At 35.9% G+C, this 13688-nt stretch overlaps 1 protein-coding gene across 3 annotated transcripts; it reads right to left on the bottom strand.

Moving 5' to 3' along the window:
- Positions 1–52: 52 nt before the first annotated feature.
- Positions 53–9931, bottom strand: LOC114475685 (ras-related protein Rab-6A). 3 transcript variants are annotated; one of them, XR_003675500.1, is made up of 9 exons: positions 9597–9931; positions 6769–6827; positions 6584–6637; positions 5487–5592; positions 5216–5327; positions 4434–4527; positions 3479–3572; positions 2865–2931; positions 1278–1352 (listed from the first exon to the last, which is right to left on the bottom strand). XR_003675500.1 is itself a non-coding variant. In XM_028466709.1 (8 exons), exons 1-8 carry the CDS (start codon positions 9664–9666, stop codon positions 1288–1290), a joined length of 627 nt encoding a protein of 208 aa, XP_028322510.1. In that variant the 5' UTR covers positions 9667–9931; the 3' UTR covers positions 53–1287. The 3 variants fall into 3 exon arrangements, 2 of the variants coding, with proteins under 2 accessions (XP_028322510.1, XP_028322509.1); XM_028466709.1 differs by lacking the exon at positions 3479–3572 and having other exon boundaries at positions 53–1352; XM_028466708.1 differs by lacking the exon at positions 4434–4527 and having other exon boundaries at positions 53–1352.
- Positions 9932–13688: the final 3757 nt, after the last annotated feature.

Genomic DNA, 13688 nt, shown 5'->3' with positions numbered 1-13688 from the left:
ATGAAATTCCAAACTCTATAAAAGCAATCCTTATAACAGAAGGCATCACACAGCAGTTAAAAGTGTATTTTAATCAATCGTTTAAAACAATTCCAGACAGAAAGGTTAGATGACTATGCTGTACAAAATCCAATTTTCTCCAAAGTTTACAGAAAAATTGCACAATATCAGTTTGATAAGATTCAACAAAGACTGCAGAGCAAACAGCAGATTCTCTCCTGGATCTGTTAGATGTGGTGCAGACAGATGCATATCTTTAGTAGCAAATCACAACGCCATCTCATAAGTGAAGATATTAACAGCCATATAAAAGAAACATGAGTCCAACAGGAATAAATATTACAAGTCATTGTGGATTAAATACATGCATAATAATCACAAGTGAAAACAAAAAAAAAATCATAGTGAAAAATAACTTTTTTCCAGAGACAGCAAAGCAAACTCAACTAGATGAACCCAAAATCAAGAAAGCCCTCTATTTTTCACCTCCAAAAGACATTGATCTCAATCTCTACTGCTTATGATGGGTTTCATATAAAACAACAAAAACCCTTAAACACTACTGTCAACAAAAGTATTATAATCTATGATATATTTAGTTTTTAGGGAAAATCATTGAAAATCTACTCAATGAAAAAGGCAGAAAAAAAAGTAAACCAATAAAAAAATATCTGCAGGAAGACAAGATGAGTGGAGAGATGGACTGTGGACGGTGCAGGACTGCCACGGGTTTAATGGTGCGACTGTGCTTTTAGTGCCCTGATATTTCATGCCTGTGCAAGCGGTGAGGATACAGACTGATGGTTTGCGTATGAGGAGGATCTCATGACAAAACAGATGTAAAGTACTGTAAACCTACCCCCTGAGGCACCCCAAAGATCATTTCTTTACTTCCAACACATTTTTTTTAAAACAGCTGGAAAAATGACTTGTTGCATTACATGAAAGTTTGGAGAAGACAGCACCGGTTATCTGAAATGCACACAACATGCGTAATGTACTCATTGATCTTAAAGCAATATTTAAATATCAATATATTTATATCCATCTCTCAATTTGGTTCAAAAGGTTTTTAGACACCGACAACACCAATATGTCGTCGGAACGCCAGACTCCAGCTTTCAAAGTCCTATTTGTGTTACAGTGCATTCATTTATTTCAATTGAAGTCATTTCTAATGACAGAAGGTTTCCACAATGACAAGCACATAAAAGATGTAGTGTTATTATCTTTCAGGCAGAAAGTAGTAGTTGAGGGGACATGTTCAGGTAAAGTGAGCCAGTGACTTCAGCAGGAGCATCCTCCCTCACTGGCAGGCTGCTCAGGAGGCTTCTCCAACTTTATGTCGATCACTGAAAGGTTTCCAGGTTAAAGAACATCACATTTTAAAGGTTTAAATACATATATACATCATGTTGAAAATCTCAACACACCTTAAGCCAAGGCTATTTAACACGTGTCCTAGAGGGCCACTATTCAACGATTTACACTCAGGCAAGACAGCAGCCCTTGAGGACTAAGAGGTCTATTTGTAGACATTCTTTCTGATAAAATCCATCATTATATAGCAGTGTTTTTCAACTTTGGGCCAGTGACCACATCTGGGATCACCAGTAATTTAAATGGGGTCGACTGAGGCTCGGGTGGTAGAGGGTCGTCTTCTGATCGAGAGGTTGGGGGTTCAATCCCAGGACCTGACTCTGTGTCGAAGTGTCCTTGGGCAAGACACTGAACCCTAAGTTGCTCCAAGTGGTCGACTAGCGCCTTGCATGGCAGTCCTGTCCCACTGGTGTGTGAATGTGAGAGTGATTGGGTGAATGAGCTGATATGTAAAGCGCTTTGAGACTGCTTCAGTGTGGTGATAAAGCGCTATATAAATCAATCAAGTCCAAGTCCATTTACCGATTAAAAATATACAGCATATGTATTGTTCATTTTATCACCTCGAGCTTGGGGGACACATGCAGCCCATGGTCTAATTTTGTGTCCCCAAAATAAACAATCAAAATGATTAAAAGAAATGCACACAAAAATACAAAACATGAAATTACAGAAAAACACACAAAAGGAGAACACACACAAAATAAATCTAAAATGTGAACAGAAACACTCAAAAGTTGATCAAGACAACTAAAGATACAATAATACATTTTATATACGTAGTAATGTATGAATTGACAACAAAAATACACAAAATGATTTAAAGAAACATACAAAATTAAGGGGAAAAAACACAAAAAGACAACAAAAATATATAAAATGTGAACAGAAAAGACCCAATTACCCAAAAAGTTGCACAAGACAACTAGAAATACACAAAATATCAGAGAAATGTACAAAATCACAAGAAAAATAGACAAAATGCCTCAAAGAAACACATACAATTAAAGAAAAATCACAAAAAAACAACAAAAATAACACAAAAACATATCAAATGTGAACAGAAATACACGAAATTAACCGAAAGTTGCACAAGACGACTAGAAAAACACAAAAATAACTGATAAATGTATGAATTGACAACAAAAAATGCCTCAAAGAAACATACTACATTAATTACTGTTTAAATGTATATATATCTTAATTTTTTAATTATCAAAATGTTATTAAATTATCTTAAAAATGAAAACACAATCTCAAACAACTGTATTCTATACTATCACTTTCTGAAATATAAATCTAGTTAAAATAAAACAGTATGAACAACTCATGATCAAAAAATAATTCTATTTAAAAAAAAATGTCTTTGGGGGTCACCAGAAATTTGTGATATCAAAATGGGGTCACGATCCCAAAAGGATTGGAAACCAGTGTTATAATGCAACAAACATTGGGCACATGCAAGGCATCAGTACAAAGGATACTGTCCTCTCTACTCTTGTCCTGTGTGTTGTCCATTCCTGGGAGAGCGGCTGCCACGCGCCTGAAAAGCTGGAGGGAGAGAGAGCCAGATGTGTTGTGTCAGACAAAAAGGAGAAACAAGTTAGTGTGCTATTTATATTTCTGATACATCACATTTGTTGACAATAGCAGTAACTAACTACAGGAGTCTGCAGCCTGCTGCTGGGGTGCATTTTAAAACTGTGGCAAGTGGCTTGAATGAAGGAGTTGTGTCAATGTTTTCTTTACATGTAGATTTGGTGACGACAATCATGCCCACTCATCAACTATCAGCATCCAATGACACCAAGCAACACAACATGCACATCTGAAAGCTACAATTTAGCAGATGACGTCATCAATGGTGTGTGAGCTGTTTGTTTGCAAACTCTGCCCCTCTGTTTAAAGCTTTGTGGTAAATGTATTTATTTATTTAACTATCAGATGGGAGAGAGCTTGAAAACCAAGGCATGTTAACAGTTGACCAGATGATTATGAAACCACAGCTATGCACGCATGCCTGTGTAAGACAAGCAGATGAGAAGCCAGCGAAAGTGTTAGGCACACCCGCACATACACAGATGAGCTCACGCTCTACCTGTTTGACATTGTAGCCTGTCTTTGCACTTGTTTCAATAAACAGAACATTCATCTCTTTTGCTCTTTGCTCTCCCTCCTCTGTGGTTATCTGTCTGTTGTGATGTCAGTCACAACAAAATGACACACAAACATGGACACACAAGGACAGAGAAAAAAACTGATTACATAGAAAAGCATTGACAAGTCGTGCCCCTCCCCTGCTGCTGCTGCCGCTGCCAGAGCTCCCCACCTAAAGTTTCCACTTTGACTTTTATCGCCATGTGGAGAGTCAGGCATTAGGAAATACAGGGAAATAATTGTTTTCGAGGACACACATTCACTTTCTTGCTGTATATTTCCATTAAAAATATGAAAAAACCCAACATGGCTGCAGATCTTGTGCACACATTATTGTCAGTGCAAGTTTCACTATGGGAAATACTAGTGTTAATTTAACTGTTGTGTTTGTTAAAAAGGAAAATGTACAGATACCAAATTGCAATGAATGGTGAAGGTATAAGGAGCACGATAAAATGGTGATGAAGCTTGATATATATTTTTTCATCTGTGTAATGTACGCAGCTGTAGTTGCAGCCACTTGGCACAAAGAGTGGGCGATGACACTGGGCCAAATAACAAAGTCTGCTAAACTAAACACTTAATAGCTTCCATTCCATTGAATTATTCATTATCTTGCTCTTCTGGCAAAAGCTTAAAGTTAGCAAGCATTTAGAGGTGCGAGTGATACAGCAATAAAGTGAAAAGCCAGGTCTTTATAAATTCTGTACAGCTCTAAAGTTTGGACACAGAATAATTATGAGCCGAGGCCTCTTTGAAGGACCGGCAAAACTTTGCTTTTATCCAAATTAATCTCAAAGGACAGCCTCTCGTCGTCGTGGATGACCTTTGGAGGCGGAGCTCAGGCAGAAGCGTTCCCAGCAGGACTGTGGAGCACGACTCAGCCACACTCTTACCTGCTTCACGTTGTATCCTGCTTTTGCACTAGTTTCAATAAACATTACATTTAGTTCTTTGGCTTTCCGCTCTCCCTCTTCAATAGATACTTGTCTGTGGTAGATAAACGGGGTTTAAAAAAAAGAGGAAAATACATGCAGCAAGAGACAAAGTAAATACATTTTAGGTTAAATATGTACAAGGAACAGCCTTCTCTGTTAAACATTTCACTGTTTAAGGCAGGGGCGTCAAACTCATTTTAGTTCAGGGGCCAAATACGGAGCAGTTTGTGGAAAAACAAGTAATTTCAACATTATTGTGCACTAGTTTGCATTTCTACATTTATATAAAATACTAATTATGAAAGAAACCAGCCGTATCCAAGCAACAAGTCATAGATATCAGTCCCAACAGGATCTTAACATTAAATTTTCTAGATTTTGTGACCAATTTCTATTTAATTAAGGGAAATATGTCATAATTTGAGGAAAATTGTGAGAATCTTGAGTTTTTTTCTTCTTCAAATGTTTAACATTAAAAATGACTGCAATCATGTGATAAAAGCACAAGGAAAACTGTGAGCCCCTGCAAATATTGTTGAGTTTTATTTACACAATGATTCATGATTTCTCTGTCATTTTCTCCTGCGGGGCCGAACTGGATGCTCCAAAGGGACGGATTTGGCCCCCGGGCCATGAGTTTGAAACATATGGTTCAAGGGCTGCTCAAGGATCGTTCAACAACATGATGCTTATGCTTTGAAGGGAGAATAATGTTACTGGAAGAGGGAAAAACTGATTACCTTTTATCTGCGAGGTCTGTTTTGTTTCCCACTAACATGATGATGACGTCACTTCCCCTTTCCGTTCTCACATCATCGATCCATTTTGTGGTTTGTTGGAAGGAGTTGACATCTGAAAGACAAAGTGGCAAACGACAGGCAGACCATCAGCATTAAGGAGAGGAAAGGCCACAGGTGTGAAAGAGGGAGCTTTGTAACAAGCATGTCGGCTCTTTCACGTTTTCTCACAGAAATGAATAGAAACGTGTTGGTGAACTGGTAATCCACCCACTTGTGATGTCGTATACTACGACCGCAGCAGCCGAGTCTCTGATGTAGCTCGGAATGAGGCTTCGAAAGCGCTCCTGCCCCGCTGTGTCCCACAACTGTAACCTAATCTGTGGGAGAGGAGAGCAAGGGTATGGGAACATAGAGAGAAAGGAACAAAACATTTGAACCAAGGGAAAAAATAAAATAAAAACGAAAAGCTAGAAAAATGAGGCAAGTTACTGCGACATAAAAAAAATAATGATTAAAAAATGAAAGTAAAATAAAATTATATTTATTGTTATAATAAACATGGGAAAAGATGGAGGGAGAGAAACAGAGAAAGCATTGTGCATGCAGGTAGTGAATGACCAGCAGAAAGAACAGGCTGTCTGGGCCGGGTAGGGCAAAGCAATGAAACACTCCCTTCACTTGTTGTCAACCTGCCTTGATCAACAAAGGTGTTTTCATAAGAAGTGTTGGAGAAACGGGAGGGAAAGTGAAAAGCAAGGAGGGAAACTTGTGTTGTGAGGTGCAAAACAGAAAGGCACTGCATCCTAGGGCTGCTCGATTACAGAAAAAATAATAATCATGATTACTTTAGTCAGAATTGAAATCACGATTATTCAAACGATAATTTGTCAACCGAAAAGTAATTTATTTTTTGTACAAAAAAAACATAAAATATATTCTTTAAACATGAATAAAATTCTTCAAACGCTAAAATCAAGTATGTTCACTTTTTCACAAAACAAAACACTTCTTGCACGTGACGTGTCTTTGAATAAAACATGTTTTAAAAATAAATAAATCCATTTTTAATAATTGTTTTTTTTCCCAATTATGTTATTTTTGTAATCGTTGGGTGTAATAATCAAAACCGTGATCGAATTTCGAATAATTGAGCAGCCCTACTGCATCCTAGACACAATTACAAGCCAATGCAGCTGTTGTGCATGCGTGTGTTTGGGTGTGTGCATCTTGTAAAATACTGGCCAAAAGATTTTTTTTTCAATAAAAGAGAACAAAGACCCACACCCTGCTAAATCTCTCCCTCTGAACTGTCCTAACAATGTCATAAACAAGAACAACGATGGACTTGAAGATTTAATCCCAACCTACCGTTCTATCTTCAAGGTACATTGTTTTTGACAGGAAATCTATTCCGATTGTTGCCTGAAAATAGGAAAAAAATTAAGTAAATATCAATGATCAGCAATAAAACAAAAAAAAAAAAACAAATAAGTATAACAATAATATTACAGTAAGGGAATGAGCAATAAAACACAAGTTTGAAAGAACCTCACTTGGTAAGTATTGTCAAAACTGTCGTACATGAACCTGGTGATCAGCGAAGTCTTTCCGACTAAAAAACAGAACAAAACAACATTTTTAATTTGACATAAAACAGGTCCCAATTCAACTTTTTAATTTCCAATATGATACCAATATTGCAGCCTTGCCTCGGCCGATATCAGCATGAATCATACATGTTTTTTTTCTTTAATAAAAAAATAATAAGTACTTATAAAATGCTTGATCATGTTACTCAAACAGAGAACAATAGTCAGCAACAGTAGGTATGAGAAAAACTGACCCATTTATTATTAACCAATTGGTTACATAAATACATAATAGCTACAGCATTCAACAACTGAATGAAATACATAAAAAATTAATTGTGGGGGGAAATACATTTTAAAAAATGAAATAAAATCAGAGAATCTGGAAATTTGAATCCGATATTCGTTTTCAGGCTCATATCTGACCGATATCCGATATCGAATCAGGACACCCCTAAAAACAGGTACAAGTGTAACATGAGTGCAAAACTGTAGCATTTGAACAACACGTTTTTAGACTATATTTTATTATTGCAGGAAAACAGATGTTTGAAATTTCATTTATACTTCAACTTGATTCAAAATAAGTTGTTCAATCAAATTGAGTTTTAAAAAACAGACAAAAAAGGTTAATCCTGGAGAGTTTTAACCATTCTAGGATTTGTTTGCCTGGGAAATCCTCCTCATTGGGGCCGGTGTGACCACGTAAACAAAGTCTAAAGCAGATCAGGCAAACTGATTTGTTAAAAAAAACCAAACAAACAAACAAACACATGTCAACACATTGTTCAAACTATTAATGAGACACCATGAAGTGTCATTGTCTTACTTTATAACATGTATCTACTAGTAACCAAGGAGAAGCGTGTCCGTGCGTGTTTGTACAGAGAGCACGGATGCAGAGCACTTCTCTGCCTCAGACTGTTTAGGCTGTGATCAGGTTACGTTATCAGTTACAATGTGTATCGATGCTGGTGACATGGCTCAAAACAACAATGCTGTTTACAAGGCTACACAGGACGTAAGCTGACCACTGACAGACTACCCGACAAAGTCCATTACGGTGGAGACTGAGTCACATTTCAGGGAGGACTTTTCAAGTAAACCAATAAATGTAATTTCATTTAGATAATATTAATCTGCTATTTTAGCCATTAGGTTACAAGACACTTAATACTTCTGATTAACGATCTATCTGACCAAATTAAAACACCTGAAATTAGTCATACAAGCTTTAGAAAATGAGATTAAAAAAAACTAATGTTGCTTGATATGTATTTAAAGTTAAGTTGTAAAACTGTCTAAAATGGCATTATATTTACATGTTGTTGAATTTTTTTGCTGATGTTTTCCTTATGAGAGAACTTGTAGGGATGCATCAAAGCATATTACCTCTGAGGAAGACTGGCAGTTGACAGTCGAAACATGTCGGGACATAAAATTTCCTGAAAAACCTTGTCTGAACAAACTAAACCTTAACACACACACACACACACACACATATATATATATATATGACAACATAAACTTACTGGAATTGCAAAATGTCAGAACTAAAATGGATATAATCTACAGTTGTTGGCAAAACACCTTTTGATGTCACATGATTGATAAATAAATAAATCTCACCATGAAAAATAAGCGACTGTCTTTGATGAGAGAAACAGCAATAGCATGTCAAATAATTCCAATAAATCCCAAATTCTCTGTACTGTGGGTTCGGTATGTGAGCAACTCTGTTATTAACGTATCTTCTCTTTTAAACCCTTCTTTACTGTGACAGAAGTCAGCTTCGACCTTGTAGGAAATCTAAGAATGCCATTAGACAGGTTTGAGCAGCTGTGGAGAACTCAAGAAATAAATATTGTGCTATGTTAAAAATAGTCCATAATACATCTGGCATGTTTAATTAAGATTGTTTCATTTGGACACATTGCCAAATTTGTGTGTGTAAAAAAAAAAAAGAAAGAAAAATAAAATCTCAAACACCTAATAATATGTTAATAAAAATAATTGTTTTTGTATGTACATATTTTACGAATTCTTTAGCTTAAAAACAAAACCAAAAACTGACATGTTGTCCAGAAAAGTTGAGTAAAAAGAGTTTTGGGATTTAAAGCTTATTCAATTTTAATGTGGTTTACAGATATGGCAAAATTGTACGGAAATACATTTTTAAATTGTATTTCTTCATAGAACTGAGAGCAGTATACCGTTACTTGTAATTGTAGAATTATAATTTTTTTTTTTTTTAATCATACAGATTACTATTTGCAGCGTAATATTTATGTTTTTTTTTTTTAATAGTAACAATAATAACAAAAGTATGTAACCTCGGGTGAGCATGGATTTACTACTACTGTACTCTGTAATTATAATAATGACAGAATGCTCCAACAAGTCAAACGCAGAAGGGTTTTCTATTTCCCCACAATGCCAGACACAATTATTACTACTATTAAGTTCAAAAGTTGAAAAATATTTCCTTTGTTGTTGCTAACATGTTTGCTACACTACATCACATAACAGCTGAGCTAAGTAGGCCAAATGTTTACTGACATGAACCACTGTAATAAAATAAGACAAAAACAAGTGCCAACGTGGACAGGAAGCAGCTGATAAACTTAGGGTGTCGTAATTCTGCTATTGGGGCAAGATTAACACAGGCAGCTAATGTTAGCCAGCTAACAACTTCACATTAATTCAACCGAGCAGTCCGTAAAGTGTTAGCCTCCAGTCCAACACTTGCAAACATTAAGGCAATGCTCGTATTCCCTCATTGTCCCACTCACCACTTTGTTCCCCGAGAAAGACGAGTTTAAACTTCCTCAGAGGGTTGCCGAAGTCTCCAGCCGTAGACATGGTTGCACCAAACGGACCCTGTCCGGAGCTAAGCAGCTACTGCTAGCTCTTCAGTCGCTGTGCCGATGGTGAAAGTCCGGAAGCTTCCCCAGTATGTATAGCCTTCTTTAATTGATCCCCAAGTAAAACGTGGTCCCCCGAATGCACTTCTACAATGTTGAAAAGACTTAAAGTGAACTCTTACTAAGTACTGGAGCCAAGTTAGCTCTACTATGACATCATGTCCACCAGCCAAGGCGAATCTTCTTCTTCATCTACTGAGCGCTATGAGTCACCATAGAAATACTGCGTTAGCGCCCTCTGCAGGCGGAACATAAAGCACATCAAAGAAATCAGGAAAACCTTTTAGTCTTATTAATTTGAAATATTAAATGTAAATTTCACAGGTGATGCTAATAATTTTAATAATATGTAATATGCAAAATCACCGGAATGAGCTTTTATTTTTTGTACTTCCGGTTTATTTGCATATTAGCTAAACATTTAGTTTTACGCGTTACATTTATATTTAACATTTAGAATTATATTTACGATTTACAATTTATATTTACCATTTATATTTATATTTACCTTTTATATTTACCATTTAGATTTAACATTTACATATTTTTTACAAGAAAAGAAATATCACAAATTTCACAAATATTGCTGTAAATCTGGTCAAAATTAATGTAAAAAAATGAACATGTTTTTTAAACGTGCATGGTTTGTTGCTAAATGTTGCAAAAAGTTGCTGTTTATTTCAGCATGCACAACTTTACAATCGACGCCCCATACAATAACTCAATCTGGCACTTGCAGAGGAAGTGAACATTCACAAAAAAAAGAAAACCTTTACTCGCCCATGTTTGTGCTTAGAAAATAGGAAAATTGCAGTTTTTTCATCTACCTAAGGGACTAGTATGGTCGTTCAGAATAGAGAAAACACTCCAAATGACAATTTATGACTCTGCCATGTGGTTGTATCATACTCTATGGCAGGGTTGTCTAAACTCAAAAAACAAAACAAAAAAAACAGTTTTTTAATTATTATTATTATTATTCTTTTCCAAATTTAAACAACACAGATCTTAAACTGTATTCTATACATTCACTTTGTCGAATATAAATCTAGCAAAATTAAAATGCAGTAAAATCTGAGCTGGTACAACTTGTCACTAATCCAGGCTACTCTGTATTAGAAGAAAAAAATGTCTTTTTAGGATCACCAGAAATTCTTTATAGCAAAATAGGGTCAAGATCAAAAAAAAGGTTGGAAACCACTGAATTAGAATCATCACACCATTGACTGGCCTTTCTATGGCATAGGAGCAGACATAATTCTAAAACCTGCAGAATTGCAGTCAGACGGGACACTCCTGAGGAGCGTGACAGCTTCAGGTAGGAACAATCTGAAGCCTCTCAAAGGATTGGGTTCTGTCCTTGACTTTAAGCGATTGTGTAGGGCAGTGGTTCTCAAACTTGTTTGGCTCAAGTACCCCCTTTCTCTTATTTTGGAAACCAAGTACCCCTTTTGTTCCACGACATTTTACTCAGAATACTAATTTTAAAAAAAACCACACAATAGAGCATAATAATGATGAAATGAACATTTGAAAGAATCACATTGTAAACAATAGAATGAAACTGTATTTAGTGCCTCTTAAATACATTTATTTCTATACTTTTATCATTTTCAGTCATCTCCAAGCTTGTGTGGGACCAAGACTGATCCTTGTATTTTCAGTTTATGTTCTAACCAAGATCATTTCCATCATTTTTATTATGTTTATCATTTTTTTAAAACTAAAAATAAAGAATATAAAACCTAATATTTTAATGCTTTTGTTTGTTAATTTTTCTCTCTCAAGTGCCCACTGTAGTGCCATTGTGCACTGGTGTAGAGAATCAAAACAATTCTTTTACTGGACAATGAATGATGGTGAAGGAGAAAATTATTATCGACTAAAATTATTGACTTGGTCTGAGTTGGAGAAGAAACTTGGACAGGGTAAACTTCCCAAAATGCTGAGGTAAGTCATAACCTCAGTCTTTTCCTGAGAAGTTATTGATTTAAATGTTGCTCCTGAAACACCATAGGTCCCTGAAACCTAAAGAAAAAAACTGTATTGCAAATACAGTTTCCAAAAGACGACTTCTCTCTCAAAAAATAACATTTAAAGTACTGCAATGTGCACATACTTATATTTGTATGTGGCATCCAAAATGACTACTTTTGCTGATAATTTTTTGAACACAAGCCTGATGGCACTCAGTGTTTGTGCAAGCAAAGAGAATCACAGTTATGGCTAGCAGCAAGAGGTGTGAATACCAGAGCCTGATTCCTGGGGCTTGTTAGACCAGGGGCTTTTAAAGTGTCAAGGCTAAGATGTTTACATTGCAGCGCTAACCGGATTGTTCATGACCTTTAGATTTTTAAACAGCTTCTGTCCTAAATGGTGAAGCCATGTGCCTCTGGTCAAGGTCACTTGTTTCATTTTACCCAACCAGTGACAGCCATGTAAACAAAAACCCTGATAAATTGCTCTTACCCTAATTTCTTATATTGTAACTCATCAAATTCCAATGCATAACAAATGTTTAAATCTTAAAGAAAAAACACAGCTGTATAAAGTATAAAGATTTTCTTCCATGAAAAAATTATGTTGCAGAAAATTGAAAGTGAAGTGCAATCAACAAATAAATTACATTATATGTTAACATGTGACATTTTACTAAAACCTATTTGAATGATTGCTCTGTTTGTATATATTATATAATTATATATATTACCTGTTTATATTTCTGCCTCTATCTTTTTTCTTCATTCTTTATATCTATTATTATTATTATTATTATTATTATTTTTTTTTTTTATACTGTTGCTGTTTCTTATCAAAACAAATTCCTTGTATTGTGAAAACTGTACTTGGTAATAAAACATTTTCTGATTTCTGATTCTGCATATTTACATAATAATCTCTACTTTATTGGGAGATGAGTATTAGGAGCTTTCCTATCAGGACTTCTTTTCTCGTCTTGGTTTTGCATTCATGTAAATGCAAAACCAAGGCAAATGTAAAATCTTGCCCCAATTTTGCATGTGTCAGTTCACATTTTCATATTTTGACAATTGATCTTATTATTGAGGATACATTCTTCCATCCCTGCAAATGTGTGCAGTGTAGAATGTCATTCAGGTGGTAGTTAAATGATCAATAGCACTACAAAGGACTAGCATTGATAGCTATATAAAAACAATAATTAAGTAAATGTTTATAATCGTTTGAGAGCTCGTGTCAGGGTTCCAAGCTCCAGTTTTGCATTTTTTAGATCTCTGTTCACGATTGCAAAGACATTTCTGTTATTAGAGTTTCTGCATTTATTTAAGTGAGTGAACCCATACACGAGGGTCTGGTGTAGCTATAGATTTTTCTGCTTTGTTGTTTTAAACTAGTGTGGATTATGATAATTGTTCGTGGTCACTGAAAAAAAACAGTCCACCTGCGCCCCCATCCATTTCCTTTACCTTTGCCTCTCACTCGTGTGCTATTCATACACTGAATATGTTGCTCAAAGCGACGAGCAGCTGATGCCTGAGCTTGAGCAGCATTTTGCTGCCCTGGCTTTGATAAAGTAGAGTCATCTCACTCTAATGCCTGCAACCCCTCCTCCCTGCTTTTCTTAACTGCATCAGTATAGCATTTGTCCTTGGTAAGGAAAAGACCCCGATCCCATCCCGCTCAACTGAAGATGCTGAACAAACAAAAAAAAATGAAATCCTTCACTTACTCTCCTCCTGTATGGAGGGATTTTACATATGTGGGTATGAATAAAATGAGACGGATTGATCTATAGTGCAGAGCAGAGGTAGCGTGTGGCTTTCAAGGGTGTCAAGAATCAACATTTTCAAAGTAACCTCAAAGGCAAACTACCCATTCTGCAACAAATGAGCTGTCAACTAGCAACGCGTGTAATCCAAAATCAAAGAAGCGTAACTAAAAGAAGGCTGAGCACAAATGATTTGAACTTGTCACCCTCAG

Source organism: Gouania willdenowi, chromosome 14 (genome assembly GCF_900634775.1).
Source record: "Gouania willdenowi chromosome 14, fGouWil2.1, whole genome shotgun sequence".
In the NCBI taxonomy this organism is placed as follows: domain Eukaryota; kingdom Metazoa; phylum Chordata; class Actinopteri; order Blenniiformes; family Gobiesocidae; genus Gouania; species Gouania willdenowi.
This window is presented reverse-complemented; position numbering and strand designations above follow the sequence as displayed.

Excerpts from the sequence above, each read along its gene's own strand:
- LOC114475685 (XM_028466709.1), bottom strand. The coding sequence starts at position 9,666 with ATGTCTACGGCTGGAGACTTCGGCAACCCTCTGAGGAAGTTTAAACTC. Across the intron at positions 5,593-6,583 it reads TGTACCTTGAAGATAGAACG|ATTAGGTTACAGTTGTGGGA; the intron begins GTAGGTTGGGAT and ends CCTCTCCCACAG. Across the intron at positions 5,328-5,486 it reads CGTAGTATACGACATCACAA|ATGTCAACTCCTTCCAACAA; the intron begins GTGGGTGGATTA and ends TTTGTCTTTCAG.